This window comes from Sciurus carolinensis, chromosome 14 (assembly GCF_902686445.1).
Source record: "Sciurus carolinensis chromosome 14, mSciCar1.2, whole genome shotgun sequence".
Taxonomy (NCBI): Eukaryota; Metazoa; Chordata; class Mammalia; order Rodentia; family Sciuridae; genus Sciurus; species Sciurus carolinensis.
The window spans coordinates 64,107,270-64,126,009 of record NC_062226.1 but is presented as its reverse complement, the minus strand read 5'-3'; the positions used below and the strand labels follow the sequence as shown (position 1 = coordinate 64,126,009).

General features: G+C 35.8%; 1 protein-coding gene across 1 annotated transcript in view; it reads left to right on the top strand.

Annotated features, from left to right (window-relative positions):
• Ric1 (RIC1 homolog, RAB6A GEF complex partner 1) overlaps positions 1-18,469 on the top strand; it is a 107,617-nt gene extending 89,148 nt beyond the window's left edge. The window contains 22 exon segments of the mRNA XM_053743299.1: positions 939-1,077; positions 6,732-6,848; positions 7,302-7,545; positions 7,548-7,669; positions 7,671-7,722; positions 7,725-7,931; positions 7,934-7,963; positions 7,966-8,027; positions 10,549-10,707; positions 10,795-10,931; positions 12,684-12,709; positions 12,712-12,792; positions 12,795-12,948; positions 12,950-12,966; positions 13,774-13,822; positions 13,824-13,963; positions 15,773-15,916; positions 15,919-15,949; positions 16,085-16,273; positions 17,172-17,187; positions 17,189-17,242; positions 17,244-18,469. Coding sequence (XP_053599274.1) covers positions 939-1,077; positions 6,732-6,848; positions 7,302-7,545; positions 7,548-7,669; positions 7,671-7,722; positions 7,725-7,931; positions 7,934-7,963; positions 7,966-8,027; positions 10,549-10,707; positions 10,795-10,931; positions 12,684-12,709; positions 12,712-12,792; positions 12,795-12,948; positions 12,950-12,966; positions 13,774-13,822; positions 13,824-13,963; positions 15,773-15,916; positions 15,919-15,949; positions 16,085-16,273; positions 17,172-17,187; positions 17,189-17,242; positions 17,244-17,462 — 2,389 coding nt within the window. The 3' untranslated portion in view covers positions 17,463-18,469.
• The last annotated feature ends 271 nt before the right edge of the window (positions 18,470-18,740 follow it).

The following is an 18,740-nucleotide window of genomic DNA, read 5'->3' as shown; positions in this document are numbered from 1 at the left end:
CATATGACAAGTCACTTTCTTCTCCTACTTCTTGTGTTTCCTCTGTCATTTTTTTTCCCTCAAAACAATTTTTTCTACCTTTGTATTTAGTTTCCGTTTTTAGAAATAAAAATGCAAGGAGTTTTAATTAGTGATATTTATGTAGTAGTAGTGAAAAAAAGGAAAAAGAATAGCATAGCCTGCACTATCCTCAGCTAATCTTCCTGGATTCATTTTTAAAAATCTAGTTTCAGCTGAGGTAAACCCTGAATTATTAAATTTCTCACAGCTTTGAAAATAAGGTCCAGACACTTGGGGAAATTTGAAGCATTCTATAGCTTTACAGCCTCAGGAAGCACATCCTTAGCATACTCAGTTTCATTTCCACTGTGCTAAATGATTATAGTCTGAACAAGATAAAGCAAAAGTCCTGCTGCTACTACATGTGGCCTCATATTATTTTTGGCATCTGGTCCCTCTTGCAGCATTTAGACAACATCTCTTGAGTTTTATTTTGTTCTCATAGGTGTGCTTGTTTAAATAGCTGTAAAGTATGTATTTGCTGAAGTAGCTCAGTGACTGGTAATGCACACATAAAAAATTAAGATATATTATTGGCCTCAGTAATTAAACCTTCATCCTTTCTCAGCCAGTTTTTAATCCCTGAATTAGTTCTGTTTTGCAGATTCTTCCTTGGATTTTGTTTTATTATTTCCTTTTCTCCACAGTCTTGTTTCTTTTTTCTTTTTCTTTTTCTTTTTTTCCCCCTCTCATCGCCATATGTATTCTTGAAGGTCCCTCAACTTTGCTAATCATAACTGAAGGACATTTAGGGAGGAGAGGACAATAGGAACTTTTGGATCTTTCTAAACATGGAATCTACTACTATATAGTAGCAGAAAAGAGAAAAACATTGTTTAGCATTGTTGAGCTACCAGAGTTTCTTTTGTTTTTTACAGTTCAAATACTATGGCTGGTATTCAAGTTCTTCAGGAGGTATCCATGTCACGCTACATTCCTCACCCTTTCCTGGTAGTATCTGTCACTCTGACATCAGTGAGTACAGAGAATGGAATCACCTTGAAAATGCCACAACCGGTACCATCCATTATCAAAACTCTTGGAGCTTACATCTCAGTCTTTTTAGTATTTTAAGTTGATCTTAGAAACTATTTATTTATTCAACAAATACATACTACATATTTAGAATGTATCTTGTGTGAATATGCTAGGTTGCAGTAGCAAACTAAACAGACATGATTTCTGCTCGATTAAACAGATGATTACATGCATAATTAATTGTTTTTGTGAGATATATATATATTATATATATATATACACACATATATATATATATCTCAAAAAGTAAAATATAGGTTACTGTGAGAGCATAAACCAAAAACCTGGTATAGTCTAAAACAACCAGGATTTCTGTTCCATTTAAATTGAAACCTCAGCTGGAAGTATAACTCAGTGGTAGAGTGCTTGCCATGCGTGCAGAAGGTCCTGGGTTCAATCCCTAGCACAGGGAGGGAGGGAGGGGTTGGGGAGGGAGGAAGGAAAGAAGGGAAAAAAATATAAATTGAAATCTGGAGAATGAGTAGAGATTGTCTAAGCAAAGAGGAAGAATTTCAGGCAGAGGGAACAGTCATGGAAAGGCTTAATAGACTTAATAGACAAGAGAACATAATATAAGTTTCTGGAATATAAGTTTCTGGAACGTGGAAAGTGAGAGAGACTGTGAGTCTTATAGATAATATTGATAACTTTAGACTTTATCTTCAGGTTTAAAGTGTTTTAAAGAGGGTATTATTAGCTCTAAGTTTTATAGTTTTTGTTTAACTGTAAGGAGGAAATGAACTGGACAAAACTGCATAAAGGGAGAGCAGCTAGAAGGCCATTGTAATGATCTAGGTGAATGGTAGCCTGAACTTGGCCTATGAAAACAATGAGATGGAAAGAAGCAGAATGAATATAGAATATCAAGGTCACCATGGTTAGTTATGAAGAAAGAGAAAGTATAAGCCTAGCCAGGTATAGTGGTACTTGCCTGTAATCCCAGCAGCTGGGGAGGCTAAGTCAGAAGGATTGCAAGTTTGAGGCAACCCTTAGCAACTTAGCAAAATCCTGTCTCAAAATAAAAATGTACTGGGGATGTAGCTCAGTAGTAAAACGCTCCTGTGTTCAACCCCCAGTATCCCCACCCCTGCCAAAAGAGAGAGAAAGAGAGAGAGAGAGAGAGAGAAAGAAAGTATAATCCTATAGTTTCTGTGTGAAGTAACAGATGTGTATTGTTGCCATCAGGATCCAGATTCCATAGCCTCCTATTCCAGGCTCTTTCTTTGGTAGCAGCAGTTTCCAAACTTCATGTCAGCTGGGAACCTGTTGTAAAGGAAAATTTTATGAAGATTTTTCATTCCTGTCTGCCCTATGTGTCTTTTACTTCTTTTTTTTTTTTTTAATTTATTTTATTGTAAACAATGGATACATCTTGTTTCTCTGTACATGAAGTAGAGGCATACCATTGTGTAATCATACATTTACATGGGTTAATAGTTTTTGATCCATTCTGTTATTTTACTTCTTTTTTGGACACTTCCATTAAACCTCAATACTCCATAAAATAATGGAGAATTCAGCTACTTCATAAAAGAGCCTCTTGTAATTATTATTATTATAATTATTATATAAATAAGTTATTATTTATAAGGATCTAAAATCTGATTTGTAACAGCCTATCCCATTTCTCTATTCTTTGGAACAGAAATAATAAAAGTTACTTTCTCTCCACATGATATACTCTAAAATATTTGCAGACAGTTACCATTCCTTGACTTTACCTTCACTCATACTTTTTTGTCTACATGCCAATATTCCCATGTCTGCAACTATTTCATATGATAGTTGTTCTAGACTCCTTAACAAACTTGGTCTCCTTTTTATAGATGAACTTTTATAATTTGTTTTCTTCCTTGAAACATAGCTCCCATTTCCCTCCACAAACTTATTTCATAGTAGTAACCAGGTAATTCTTAGTTGATAAGGGATAGTTCTGTTTTACACAAGAATTCTAGCTAAAAGATGTAGAAGGAGTGTGAGAATAAAGGATCATCATTTTACAGACTGAGGAAATAACTGATTCAGCCACTGCTGAATTCATACTGGATGAAACTTTACAATGAAGGAATCAGGTTGTCATACCCATGCCTGATAGCATCACTGAAAATCAGATGTGGTATGTTTCCTGAGGCAATGTAACATGAAGTTCATGTGAAGAATTACTGCCAAAAACGTTGAACTTAAGTGTCTAGAGTCATTCCATTGTCAGGAATTAGGAAGGCCAAGTTCTACCACAAGGAAACAATGCAGAATATTCTGTAGGACAGCTATGAGTTTAGAACATGAGGGAAAGGAGAAATTTCTAGATTATCCAAGACTTCAGAGTCATAACCAAATACAATGGGTAAGCTAATTTGTGAGTCAAATGTGATAATCACTATACCACAGAAACAAACCAATAAGGTTATTTGGATCTTCATTCAAACCAGCTATAAAAAGACACTGTTGAAATAATTAGGGATATTTAAATATGAATTGATAACTCCAAATAATTGTTGGTTTCATTAACATTGTGGTTTTGTCCATATAGTTAAGGAATGAATATTTAATATAGAGTTTAAATGGCATGATTTCTTGCTTTAAAATACCTCAGAAAATTTTAAAAAGAAATAATAAATGGAGCAAACATGGCAAAATCTTGGTAATTATAAGTTTGGGTGATAAGAATTTGTAGGTTCATTGTACTTTTCTCCATATTTTTTATCATGTTGAAGTTTCATATTAGAGAAAAGAAAGCCAGGTGTAGTAGCACATGCTTGTAAGCCCATTTGTTTGGGAAACTGAAGCAGAAGCCACCCAAGCAGCTTAGCAAGAACCTATTGCAAAACTTAAAAAAAAAAAAAAAATTTAAAGACTGGGGCTGTAGCTCAGTGGAAGTACCCCTGAGTTCAATTCTCAGTACTAATGGAGGGGTACAGTGTACATGCCTGTAATCCTAGCTACTTAGGAGGCTGAGGCAGGAGAATCACAAGTTCAAGGGCAGCCTCAGCAGTTTAGTGCTTGCAACTTAGCAAGACTCTGTCCCAAAATCAAATGAACTAGGGATATAATTCTGGCAAAGCACCCTTGGATTCAGCCCCCAGTACAAAAAAATATTCAGTCCTCAGTACTGCCTAAAAAAACCCCAGAAACTTTGTATATTCTGGATATAGAAGGCAATCAGTGGTATCAGTAGTACTGGACCTATTTTAACCTCTATAAGAGACCTTTCTTAACAGAAGATGCTTAATTTAGTGAAGAGCAGATTAAGTAGTAAGTTGAAGTAGAAGTGAGACTGATTATATCTGGTATGGGAGGAAGACCAAGAATACTGTAACAAAGTCTTGGATTTAATAAAGTTTTTTAAAAGTAATAACAATGAGAACTGTTCAACAGTCAAATAGCCTCTCATGAGAAAGTGAGCTCCTTCTTGAGCTCCTGAAACTCCCACAGAGAACCACTGGGGGTTTTTAGGCTAAGAAATGATATTTTTTAAAATACATTTTTTAGATGTTGATAGACCTTTACTTTATTTATTTATATGTGGTGCTGAGAATCAAACCCGCTACCTCACACGTACTAGGCAAGCGCTCTACCACTGATCGACAACCCCAGCCCAGAAATGGTATTTTGAGTTCCTTCAAATTTAGGATTTTGAGCATACAGATAGTTCATGCTTGTTCTAAAAAGTTCATTAAGATTTCCTGAGAGTACTATTGCAGACACCTATGATAGAAAGTACTGAATGAGTAAATACTAATAATATCTACTCTTTAAATATATTTTTAAATGAAATAATGCCAAATGTAGTGGCGAAATAATCTATCGTCTTAAGGTGGCCCTTATGAATATTAATAATATTGAAGTAATGCAGTGAATTCAGTAAAACATTTTCAAAGTCTTTTGCAGTATTTGAGGAGTATATGCCACTGAGGACTATATGTCAATTCCAGCAGCCTTATTATCTTGATTCATGCTCGTTTTTTTTCCTCTACCATCTAGCTACATTTTACTGAGTACCTGACCCTTTTAGAGTTCTCGTACATCTTTTAAGTTATATTTTTCCTTCTCAGACCTCTAAGTTATTGGAAATTTTTCATGTTTTGGACAGACATCCACATTTTTGGTTTTGCCATTTCTTTATTGTGTCATCCTTGTAGAAACAGACTCACTCATAAGCCAAAGCATCTTGTGTAACTTGGTATTTTGCAAATAAATTACATAGGGTGGCTGCTTTTCTCCTTGACTGAATCCTAGGTGATACTAGCAACTTAAATTATCTAGTCAGCAAGGCTTAGCCTGGAAAATAATCCTACATCTTCTAAGAGTCACTCTTTCCTTCCTGAAATTCTTTCCTTTTTTGGTTTATGTGTCATTGCGCTTCCCTATTTTTCTTCTTGTCTTAAAAGCTCAGATGATGACCCTCTGCTCTCTACCCCTCACCTCCATATACTGTGCCTCAAACTCATCTGTTTCTTCAGTTTACAAACTGCCCTTATTTTTATGATGTTGGCATGTTCAATTTCTGGTCCAGTTGTCTCACACAACATGTCTACATGAAAGTTGCAAGGTTCTTTCCAGTTTAATGGCATGTAAAGTAACAAACTCTTTGACTTTCCTGATTTGTCTTCCTAATTTCTGTTAGTGATAACCTGAACTTCTCTGGTACCTTGCCTAGATTCAATAACTTGAGATTATCTTTGATTCAACTCTGTTTTTCTACCTTTCATGCCTAAGACAGCAGTAAATTTTGGTCCTTTTTAATCAAAATGCTTTTCCTCTTTATAGGTGAAAATGATTTTATCTGAAATTTGCTTTAAAACAATGCTTTTCAAACTTGTTAATATTCATAATTATTTAAACTGGGTAATAAGTTTCAACAGAAAATCATTATGCTAGGCTCTCTAAAGTTTGAAATTAAGCTGTTCATAAAAAAAAAAAAAGACCCCTGTCAAAATGCATTGTGTCTGCTTCTCCCCAGTAATCCATCATGATTAACTCATATCTTCAATAATTCCCTTGAGAACCATACATAGTGAGTTCTTTCCTGCTACTCTTTTACCTAATTCTAAGCCCTGAAGGCCTGTTGCTATCCAGCTTTGATTTCATAATATCCCTAATCTAGCAAAGTTGTTCTCACCTTACCATTAGAACTGTTTCTATCCTAGCTCCATGTCTTCATTTACATTTCATGCTTTCACTAAAGCACCAACCCTTTCTCGTCTACCCATGTGCTTTTCTTTTTGTGTGTGTGTGGTGCTGGGGGTTGAACCCAGGACCTTGTGCCTGTGAGGCAAGCACTCTACCAACAGAGCTATATCCCCAGCCCCCCATGTGTTTTCTTAATCTTTTAAGTTCCACGCATCCTTCATACCTTCTCCAGCTGTGCAACTAGAATAATAAAATGATCTCTCATTTTTTTATTAACTATTTAAGTTCTCTTAGTTTTTCCAGGATTCATCTCTGCTTTCAATTTTATGTTCACTAGTATGGTTCATTAATTAGCCTGTTCCACTCTAGCCAGAAAGCACTTTGTATTCCCACAGAGCCTAGTAGAATGTCTATATACAGTACAACCTTAATCAATATGGATTGGGGGATGCCAAAAATACCTATAAATTAGTATGAACCCAGTTGCTTTTCTAAAATTTCAGGCACGTGATGCAGAGAGCATTATGCTGAACCTTGCAGGGCAGCTCATCATGATGCAGAGGGACAGGTCAGGTCCTCAGATCCGGGAGAAGGACAGTAACCCAAACCAAAGGAAACTTGTGAGTAAAGGGAAGGTCATTTCAAATGTTAAGAAAGGTATAAGATTCAAGTGAAGGAATAAAAAAAATTAAAAAGAGTAATATGATTTAGAAACTAATATATAAAATTCACCTTAAGCCTCTGGGATAAGGCTGTTTGTGAAGGATAATCCCCAAATGATAATAAGATGTCCTGAACTCCAGGCAGGATATTACGTAGGTATCATTAGGTGCAAATTCTAATGGAAATTATGGATAGTTTGGTGAAGTTCATGGGTTTTTTTTGTTTTGTTTGTGTTTTAGATTTAATATACTTTAAAAGGCAGGGTACTATTACTCTGTTTCTGAATATATTGCTCTGGTTTTCTCAAAGTTATTGTACTGTTATTTTGAAAATCAAAAAACTAGTACCTATGAACAAGGACCTGCAAATTTAATAGGAAAATACCCTGATTCTTGTGTCTCTTTCTCCAGCTGCCATTCTGTCCTCCTGTTGTACTAGCCCAGTCTGTTGAAAATGTCTGGACTACGTGTAGAGCAAATAAACAAAAACGTCACCTTCTGGAGGCCCTCTGGCTGAGTTGCGGTGGTGCAGGGATGAAAGTTTGGCTCCCCCTCTTCCCTAGGGATCACCGCAAGCCCCATTCCTTCTTGTCCCAGCGGATCATGCTGCCTTTCCATATCAATATTTATCCACTGGCGGTTCTGTTTGAAGATGCATTGTCCTTGGTGCTGTCAACGACACTTTACTGTATGATTCTTTGTATACTCGGAACACTGCTAGGGAGCAGCTGGAGGTGCTCTTTCCTTTTTGTGTTGTGGAGAGAACCTCTCAGATCTACCCTCCACCACATTCTACGTCAACTTCTGGTCAGAAACCTTGGGGAGCAAGCCTTGCTCTTGCTCAGTCCTGTGCTGCATTACCTTACTTCCCTCATGTGCTGGAGCTCATGCTTCATGAAGTGCTGGAAGAAGAAGCTACCTCACGGGAGCCCATTCCCGACCCACTACTTCCCACTGTGGCAAAATTTATCACCGAGTTCCCCCTCTTCCTGCAGACAGTTGTGCATTGTGCTAGGAAGACTGAATATGCCCTGTGGAATTACCTTTTGCAGCTGTTGGAAACCCCAAGGACTTGTTGAAGAATGTTTGATGGCTCAGGATTTGGACCAAGCTGCCTCCTACCTTATTATCTTACAGGTAACAATTCTATTCTTATAAAGATGCAAGAATAATAAGCTTAAACTTAGAAAAAAAGAAATGTTCTGTTTTGCTACTATTATTATGTTTAAGGATACTAGCTTATATTTTTCATTTGAAGAACTCAATTCTTGCCAACTGACCACTGATTTCTTTTTTCATTTTTATTTTTTTATTTTTTGGTATGGGGGATTGAACTCAGGCACTCAACCACTGAGCCACATCCCCAGCCCTATTTTGCACTTTATTTAGAGACAGGGTGTCATTGTTGTTTAGCACCTCACCAGTGCTGAGGCTGGCTTTGAACTCACAGTTCTCTTGCCTCAGCCTCCCCCAGCCGTTGGGATTATAGGCATGCACCACTGTGCCCAGATTTTAATATTATGAAGGAGCATTGCAAGGCTATTTTATCCTGTTTTTTTTTTCTATAAATAAATCTAAAACAAATCACTTCCAAGTATTATTTTAAATAAGACTGAAGAAACATTTTATTGTATTATTGTAATACAATGCTATTTCATATTACATAGGACATATAACATTTGATTGCCCAAAATACTACATAATAATGAATACTAGTACATTAATAGTGAAGAAAGTATTGTTTGGACATGAGTATATTGTCTGAACTCCCCACAATAATAAATTTGATTTCTATAGTGTGGGATTGCTGAGAGGATTCTGATTGTACCTCACTTATAACACAGCACCTTATTTTGGCTCCACATAGCACACTGGACAGACTCAGACCTGCCACAGTAATGACCTCATACACAGGATTTTTCTCAAAATAATAGATTCTTTGAGACTTCTGAAAATTCATTTCATTATATATTTGACAAATGGGCTTGACAGTTTGTTATTCCCATAAATCTTATATGGATTTTATAGTCTACACTTAAGGTTCTTTAAATTACAGCAGAGTTGTTTTCATTGATATAAGATGCTCTTCATAATTGTGGTTTGAACTGCAGATTTTACATTGGCTTATTTGCTTTTTGAGAACGGATTAAAACCAGAGAAGATAGTCAAGCAGAGACTAGTAGCCATGAGATTCTATGGTTCCTTGGCTAGCCCTAAAGAAAAGAACACAGAATTATAAAAACTGGATCAAAATGACACACAATAAGTGGGAAGGGAATAGTTTCATTGGATTAGACAAAGGGAATGAAGGGAAGGGAGGAGCGAAATGGGATTAGGAAGGACAGTAGAATGAGTAAGACCTAACTTTTCTATGTTCACCTAAGAATACACTACCACTGCAACTCCACATCATGTACAATCACAAGAATGGGATCCTAATTAGAATAAGTTATAGTCCATGTATGTATCATGTCAATACATTCTATTGTCATTGTATCTAAAAATAACAAATAAAAGAAAAAATAAACTATACCCAGGGATAAACCATAAGAGAGTGTGTGTGTGTGTGTTGTGTGTTTTGATGTAGGTTTAGTGCTTGAAAATTTAATCTCTTGAGTATTGTAATAAATAAGACTTCATTTTCCAATTACTCTAATAAGTGCAGTTGGAGAAAGATTTGTATATTACCTTGATCAATGTTTATATCATTTTGAAATGCCATGCAAAACACAACTAATTTAAATTGTTATTCTGTGATATCACTGAATGACTGAAATGGAATGACCCATTAATCTGAATAAAATTGACTATAATGCCATATTATATGGCATTATATATATTATATATTATATATATTATGTGGCATTATATATATACATATATTATATAATATATTACATATATTATATATATATATATATATATCAGTTTGTAGAGTGCTGCCTCACATGCACAATGCCCCAGGTTCAATCCCAGCATCACAAAAAATAAAAATAAAATGCTGCTGGCATTTGTTTTGGGTCACTCCTTAGACTGCAGCAATTTCCCTAATGGAAATTGGAAACTTTTTCCCCAGAATTTCCAAATTGCTGTGGATTAACATGATAATTACAATTAAATTTGTCTGTTAGGCATCTCCCATGAAAGCCAACACAGGCATTAAAGTTAAATTTGTAAAAGACATATGTAGAATGCTGAATGTATTAGCAATAGTACTGATACTATCCAGAGCAAAGATTTTTTAGTTACAACCTCAGAAAACTGTCATAGGAGACAACTAAGCTTTTTTGGAGACAAGCAGACCTAGATTTATATTCTTGATTTTCTGGTGTTCTTCACCAGAAATTTACTTAACTCTGTTTCCTTATCTGTAAAATTGTAATGATACACCTATTGTGCAGAGTCACTGAAAGAAATAATGTATGTAAGATAACTAGCATGTAATGGGAGTTTAGTAAATCATAGTTCATTTTATACCAGCAAAGACCTGCTTTACTTTTCCTTGTACTTTTCAATATCCTTTTAATCTTATTGTTAAAATAATCCCACAGTATTATAGGTATATTCCTCAGGTTTGAGTTATTGTGAAGAAAATGATTGCCCATACCTTCCCAAATCATGTATAAGAGGATGCTACCTTCCTTGCTTGTTTCTGTAGAATATGGAAGTCCCAGCAGTAAGTAGGCAACATGCCACCCTTCTGTTCAACACAGCATTAGAACAAGGCAAGTGGGACCTATGTCGACACATGATTCGATTTCTTAAAGCCATTGGCTCTGGAGAATCTGAGACACCTCCATCCACACCTACAGTTCAGGTTAGTTTCAAAATTGTATAAGTTCTTTATACCATGTACCTACAAGGCATCTTTGTCTAACTTATTGCACTTTGTTTGTAATCATAGGAACCCAGTTCAAGTGGTGGATTTGAGTTCTTCAGGAATCGAAGCATCAGTTTATCCCAGTCAGCTGAAAATGTTCCTTCTAGTAAATTCAGCTTACAGAAAACACTAAGTATGCCATCTGGTCCTTCTGGAAAAAGGTAAAAGAATTAAAGAGCCATTACTGATTTAGGGTATCTAATACATTGCGTTCAGGGCATTTATAGAATTAAGTCTATAATCCTAGGGACTTAGGAGTTGAAGCAGGAGGATCACAAGTTTGAGGCCAGCCTAGGAACTTACTGAACCCTGTCCCCATAACCCCCCCAAATATTTTAAAATTAACTATTATATAATTATGTAAGTTAATTAACATATCATTATATAAATTATACATCTTATGGAAACTACTTAATCCAACTGCAAATCATTTTTTTCATTCCCAAAACTAATCAAGACCCCACAAAAGGCTTCCTCTTTTCCTTCCTTCTAAGTTACTTCTGTACTTTTGTGTCATTTCTGTGCCTTTGTACTAGATAGGACTTAATATATCTGTTCTGATGCTATTAGCTTTACCTTTGATGACAGAGGACCAGACAGTCCACAGATAATCAAAAGCCTTCTTAACATCAGTAGTTCTACTGTTTCTTTCAACTATACTTCTTGACAAAAACCAAAAATTTGTGCTGATGCATTTGACTTTCATGTAACCTTTTGATTAGAGAAGTCATTAAACAGCCAAAGGAATTGTGCTCTGGAGACCAGAGTCTACATCACCATAGTTAGGTTATTGTTCTCCAGAAGGGTGACTGTGAACTACACTGAACCTTATAAATCATTAGAATTTCCTCTGGTATGTAAGGTCTTTTGTATTCCTTCTTGTGTTGTTACATGTTCTGTTTTTTCTCTTCCCCAATCCTTCTTTTATATCGTTTGTATTCTTACACAGTGCCTGTCTTGTAGTAAGAGCTTACTGAACATTTTTACAAGTTTTTTAATAAGCAGTGGTCAAAACCAGATTTTTTTTTTCAGAATCAAAATACAGAACAGGCAGAAAAATTATGGTATTTAAACTTCACAAGTTTTAGTCTCCACAAATAATACAACCAAGTTTTACACTTCTAACAACCCTTCTACATACACTCTATCTTCTCCATCTTGCTTCCAAGTTTCATCTTCATCCCCAAATATACCAATTCCATTGTTATTTAAACAGAAAAATTGAACATTTTTATTATATTTTATTGCTCTTTTATCACTGGCCATAAATCCCCCACCCACACACACAAACATGCACACAGTTATGGACTATATGCAGTAAAGTATAACCATGGAGGACTATAAACAATTGCCAGGCAAATAGTATCTCCTCAGCCAACCCCTGAATTAAATATTAACTAATAACATATCAAGTGCTCACTACGTGCCAGGCACTGTTCTAAACATTTACATACATCAGACTTTTAATCTTAAAACAACTTCTTGAGGTTTGTTACCCACTGTACAGGTAAAGAAACAGATTCAAAAAAATGAACTTGGTTATATTCACACAACTAATTGGTGGCAGGGTGAAGATCTGAATCCAGGCATCTGCTCCAGAGACTGGGTTCTTTAATGCTCCACTGTACTGCCACTCAGTAATGGCATTTATTTGCTTCTTTTTCCTTCAACCACCCATTATCCCTTCCTAGTCCTGTTTTTTCTATTCCATATATTCATTCCATATATCAGTCTTAAAGTTTTCAACAGGTCATGGTATATCTCACATAGAGAAGCCCTGATGCTTTTCTTCCTCTTCAGTCAGATAATAGATCACTTACCTCCTTGTCAGCTTTATCAGTGCTACTGCATAAAAGTATATGAAGTCCTCAAATAAAGACTGTTCTGTAGTTTTCTTCTGTTATTACTTATAGATGGAGTAAAGACAGTGAATGTGCTGAGAAATGTATATTGACATGATGCTCTGGAGACATGCTCGGCGTCTCTTAGAAGATGTGCGGTTAAAGGACCTTGGCTGCTTTGCTGCCAGCTAGGCTTTGAACTAATTAGTTGGCTCTGCAAAGAACGTACCCGAGCTGCCCGGGTAGACAACTTTGTAATAGCGCTCAAGAGACTCCACAAAGATTTCTTGTGGCCACTTCCCATCATCCCTGCCTCTTCTGTCAGTTCTCCTTTCAAAATGGAAATACCGTACAGGTAATGTAGACTTCTTGCCACTTTATAAGGAGAATTATATTTTATTCCAAGTAGTTAACATTCAAGGAAGTCTTCATTTCAAACTCAAGCAAATTAAAGCCGACTTTTATCTTTCAGTTAACATTCACTGTTTGACCAAGGATAAAAAGTAGAACTTATATCTTTAAGTCTTTTGACCTTTAAGTCTAATTCATAAATCTAGCCATTATTATCTTAGATTATAAACAAGTTGAGAACGGGCTCAATGTAAAAGCTACATACTTACCTTATTGTGGGAAGGAATTTTGGAACTGATTAGTCATGGACCTCAAAATAAGCTAAAATGTGATTTACCTCATGGAAATCATTCCAGGAAAATAATAAAAATGCATCTTTGAATCGTGGGTCATCTTCTGCGCTAGGAGAAGACTAATATTTGAGTGAAATAAAAATTTAAAGTTTTTTTAGTTTGTTTGTTTGAGTCATTTTAGGAGGACTGCTTTAATTACAAAATTTTAAAACTTTTATGGTATTTGGAACTTCATGTCACCTTAAGAACCAAAGCAGGAACCTTAGAACCTTATCATAGACTTTAGAACATATTGTAGATGATACAACTTCGATGTTTTATATGGTCATTCTCTTTTGTTATAATTCCATATTCTTAGTTGGATGAATGAAGAAACAATGTAGGACAGTAATTGACTTTGCATTGTTAGTACTGAGGAGCAAATAGGAGAAGGTAAAGAACTGAATTGGAAATGACAGTGGGTAAATCTTTGACAACCTCCCACCGTCCAATCTCTTTGTTTTGTACCTACCCTGCAGTGGGAGAGCAGCTGTTAAAGTCTCAGTCAGCTGAACCTTTATGAACCTTGAATGGATGCTGGCATCTCTAATATTCAACGAAGTCAGAGCTGGCTCAGCAACATTGGCCCCACCCATCATGAGATAGATACAGCTTCATCCCATGGACCACAAATGCAAGATGCTTTCTTATTACCTTTATCTAATAAAGGTAAATGTCATTTTAAGTCCTAGCTCTTCTTCAGTTTCTTGGTAAAGAAAGTGTGTGTTGTAGCATTTCAGAGATACCTTCAGTGTCCTGAAGGAGTAGTCCATATTATCTGCTGGAGAGGTGGACAGGTACTAAAACAAAGGAAAAACTGGGCTTGACTATATTTTGCCTTATTTTAGATAAATGAAGTAGGTAAAATTTCAGTACAGATCAGCACTAATATGTGAATCTTTGCAATCAGTTTGATGAAAAGGAAACATTAACTCTTAGCCCCAAGTAAGCAAATGTTATCTCCATAAGAATTCCATTTTTATTATAAGTAGATTTGTGTCATGCACATACAAAAAATACTCCATTGTCATTTTTTTATTTCATCAATAAACTCCTATGGGAATTTGCCTTTTCTTTTGCTCTGTATTTAAGTTCCTACATAATATCCTTGATTTTGCCTCTTAGCCGTCAAAGCCTTATTTACTGGTTGGACATTTAAAAAAAAAAACATACACCAATATCTGCTCTACACTAATGGGTAAATTACAAAGAGAGGTTTGAAGCAATTTATGTGGTAAAGGGTTATAAAATACAGGAGCTTAAACAGTAATTCGATATTTCTTTTTTTCTTTTTGTAGTCTTTTTAATGGCCAGGCATTCACCTAATGTTTGATACCTGAGCTGCCACATGAGGCGGCTTACAACTGCCATTACTTATAATTATAAAATACACATACAGTGTACCATCTTAACCATTTTAAGCATACAGTTTCAGTAGTGCTGATTACTTCTATCCACAGTGTTGTGTACTCACTCTCCATAGTACTTTTTGTCTTATAAAACTAAACTCTATATAATAACTCCAATTCCTCCCTCAGTGCTAACCACTGAAACCTAATTCTATTTTGTTTCTATGAACTTGACTACTCTGGGTACTTTATATATGCTGTGGCATGTATCAGAATTTCCTTCCTTGGGAAGTGAATAATATCCCACTGTGAGTACATACCATTTTGTTTGTCCATTCATCTATTGAGGGACACTTGGATTGATTGCTTCTACCTTTTACCTATTGTGAATAATGCTGCTGTGAATGTAGGTATACAAATATCTCCTCAAGATTTGGCTTTCAAGTCTTTTGGGTAAATACTCAGAAATGGGATGACTGACACATGGTAATGCTATTTGTAATTTTTTAAAGAATCACTATACGTTTTCCATAGCAGCTATACCTTTCTACATCCTACAAAGTATCAAGAATTCTAATTTCTCACATCCTCACCAACACTTATTTTCTGAGGCTTTTGTTGTATTCTTATTTTCAGTTGTTTCATAAATGTCACAAATTTTTAGTTTTAATTAAGATCCAAATTAGATTTACACATTGCGATTGTTTTTGTGTTGTGATTATCCCCCCATCCCTTGCAATTTATTCATTGAGGAATCTTCTGTGCATTATTCATAATATGGATTTTGCATCTTCATGGTTTAGTTTATTTCCTCTATTTCCCATAAACTGATAGTTGAACCTAAAGACTTGATCAAGTTTGAGCTAGATTTTTGGGGGAAACAAGAAATATGACTTCTTGGTGGTAGTATGTCTTTCATTCCAGGTTTATAATATCTGTTTATTGCTGCACTAATTTTTTAAAAAATATTTACTGTTGTTCATATGACACAGCTATTTTAGCAATAGATTCATGTTTGGGTTTCAAAATCCTAAGGAGAAATTGACATCTGAGAAATAGCTAATATTTTAATTAAGAAAATATTTTCTACACTAAGCTGGTTTATAAACTTTGGGGAATTCTCCATCAGGTGATGAATGCAGCATTGGTTCAGCCACAGACTTGACTGAAAGTAGCTCCATGGTGGATGGGGACTGGACAATGGTGGATGAAAATTTCTCTACACTCAGTTGACTCAGTCAGAGTTAGAACAATATCTCCATGGAGTTGGCAAGTAAGGCCCTCACAAATCCCAAGTCCAGCTTAGGTGAGTTTCACAGAAAGCCTAGTCAGGGTATTCGTACAAATAGAGTACTGAAGCCACTTTCCTAGTAATCATTGCCCTTCTGTACATCTGTAGATCCTTTTTAGCATAAATATTTTGCTTCTGCTTTATTTATAGGTATTTGCTACACATTTTCATGGAGGCAGGATGTCTGGACTGGTGCATTGTAATAGGCCTGATTCTTAGAGAATCCTCAATAATCAGTCAGATTTTAGTTATTGCACAGTCTTCAGAGATAGATGGAGAAATGTTACAAAACATAAAGACAGGGCTGCATGCGGTGGACCGATGGGCCTCTACAGATTGGTAAGTACTGGTGTCCACAGGCTTATGTTCCTTTGGTGTCCTTTGGTAATGTGTTCTTTCACTTAAGGCTTAGTTATAGTTCGGATATTATTTTGGATTTTTTCAGGTTAGTAGGAATAAAATGCTTACATATTTTTTGTTGTAGTTTATTGTACTGAATGTTTGCTTTAGTACTAAGCTGTATCCCCAGCCCTTTTTTTTATAACTTTGAGACAAGGTCTTGCTAAGTTGCTTAGGGCCTCCCTAAGTTGCTTGTACTTGCATCCCTCCTGCCTCAGCCTTCTGAGTCGCTGCGATTACACGTGTGTGCTCTCATGTCTGGCTCTCTCATGTTCATTTTTAAGGATACTTTCTTTAGTAACCATTTCTGTACCCAACCATTTGGTTAATGAATGGTTGAATTAATGACTGTTTGAAAAGACAAAAAGTTATAGTCTGTGTTAATTTAAATCCATCGCAGTTACTAGCATGTCCAAACTAAGAGAAGTGGATCAGAGTCCAAACCTGGACTCTAGCCCTGTCTTTGCCACCAGTTATGTATGGATTTGGTTCTATTTACTTCCCTTACTTAGATCTAGTTTTCCTTTTGCCAAATACATTTAAGTTAGATGTTTTGAAGATCCTTTTTTGAATCTAAAATGGTATGATCCTTCAACTATAAAACTATTTCTAGTTATAAAATGGCTTTAAAGTCAGTTCTTGCTTGTACTGCTCAGAAAATGTAAGACAGCCTATGCTATGTACAGTCCCTCTGTGCTGCTAGGCAAGGCACCCAAGAAGCCTTCTTTTCCCTCACAGTCTCCCCCCCCCCATATTATATCAATATTTAGTAATTCACCTATAATGATCTACCAATCTTTTTATGGCAGATGAGAACTAATTTTTTCCCTCTACCTAGCCCTGGATATAAGCCATTTTTTAAACATCATTAAGCCACAACTACAGAAGCTCAGTGAGATAACAGAAGAGGCAAGTCCAGCCTGATGCCTTCCAGCCAACTGCTGTGGGTAAGACTCCTGAACAGACCAGCCCTCGGGCAGAGGAGAGCAGGGCCTCCTCCAGCCATGGAAGCATCCCCCAAAGTGAAGTTGGGGTTAGCAGTATGGTCACCCGAAAAGATGAGGACACAACCCGAGCAGAAGAGGAAGAACCATTTCAGGATGGGACTTATGACTGTTCTGTGTCCTAACAATAGTGAGGTAACATCATGACAGGCAGTATTAAATTAGCAGCAGTGTGCAACCATGAGCACACTGTGATGTAGTTGAATGATTTAACAGGAGAAAGGAACTCAGCTCAGAGACTATTTGGTTAAAGTATTATGCGATTTTAATGAACTCTTTCTCTAAGAAATTCTTTGACTCCATAAAATTGATATCAAATAAAGTATCTTTCATAAAATTTTTAAGCTGCAGTGGAAAGTAATAAAAGAGTATGTACAGATGTACATGAGAATATCTTGGTTTTATTCAAAGGTTGGAACCTCTTAAACTATAGGGATTGTTTTGCCACAGGTGAGCATACTTTTTCAGTACTTACAGCTTCTGTTTTCTGGTTCTGTGTGTCTAGACTGCTTTTTTGAAAATTAATGCTAAGGTGCTTGCTCTAGCTCCTCAAGTTCTTGAGCTACCTGTTTGCTTCCTTGAATAGAGCCTGTTGAACTCCCTAATTTGGTCCTTTTGAATAGAGGGCCTCCCCTTGCACAATGTGCCGGGTGCGATGGAAATGTTCTTTGACTTTACCAGCCTGTTAAATCCCTGCCCTGAATTGGTGGAAGATATTACCTGCAAGTTAATGTTCCTGCTTCAGCAAAATTGATTCCTACTAGATAATGTGGCAGAAGTGTGAGGGTTCTTATCAATTATGCTGGATACCACTAAACTATTTTGTATCAAAGAACTGTATCTTTTGTGAATACTCTTGTGTAAATATACTGAAAGGCACTATTCATATTTTTAAGGCTTGTATTATAATTTTGTAAGGTTTTATTGCATGACTGTAGATACTCTTGGAACAAAAACTGGGCTCACTCTTCTTTCCAGAAATGAACAGTCTTCATAAGGAATACAGGTATATTGGCTCAGTCATCAAGTAAACAGAAATGGTCCCATTGATCATGAAGTACAACAGGTTTCGTGCAAATTAACTGTAGTTTCTTATTTTATTGCTTTTGTAAATGGAATAAAAATAGGCTTTATGTAAATAGACTGCTGATCCTGTATTATCATGGCTACTAAAAATTAGTATGTAAATAACACATTCTTCATTGTAAACTTTAAAAGATTTTATGTATTTCTAAATACAACTTACATTTTAGGTTTTTTTTACATTATGAAAACAAACTACATACTCCTTAACTGCTTCAGACTAAAACACATATCCACTGTAATTCTAATTACTTAATACAGTATTAATTTAGATAGCTTGTTTGTACTGTGCAATTTGAACAAGGAATGCAATGTTATTT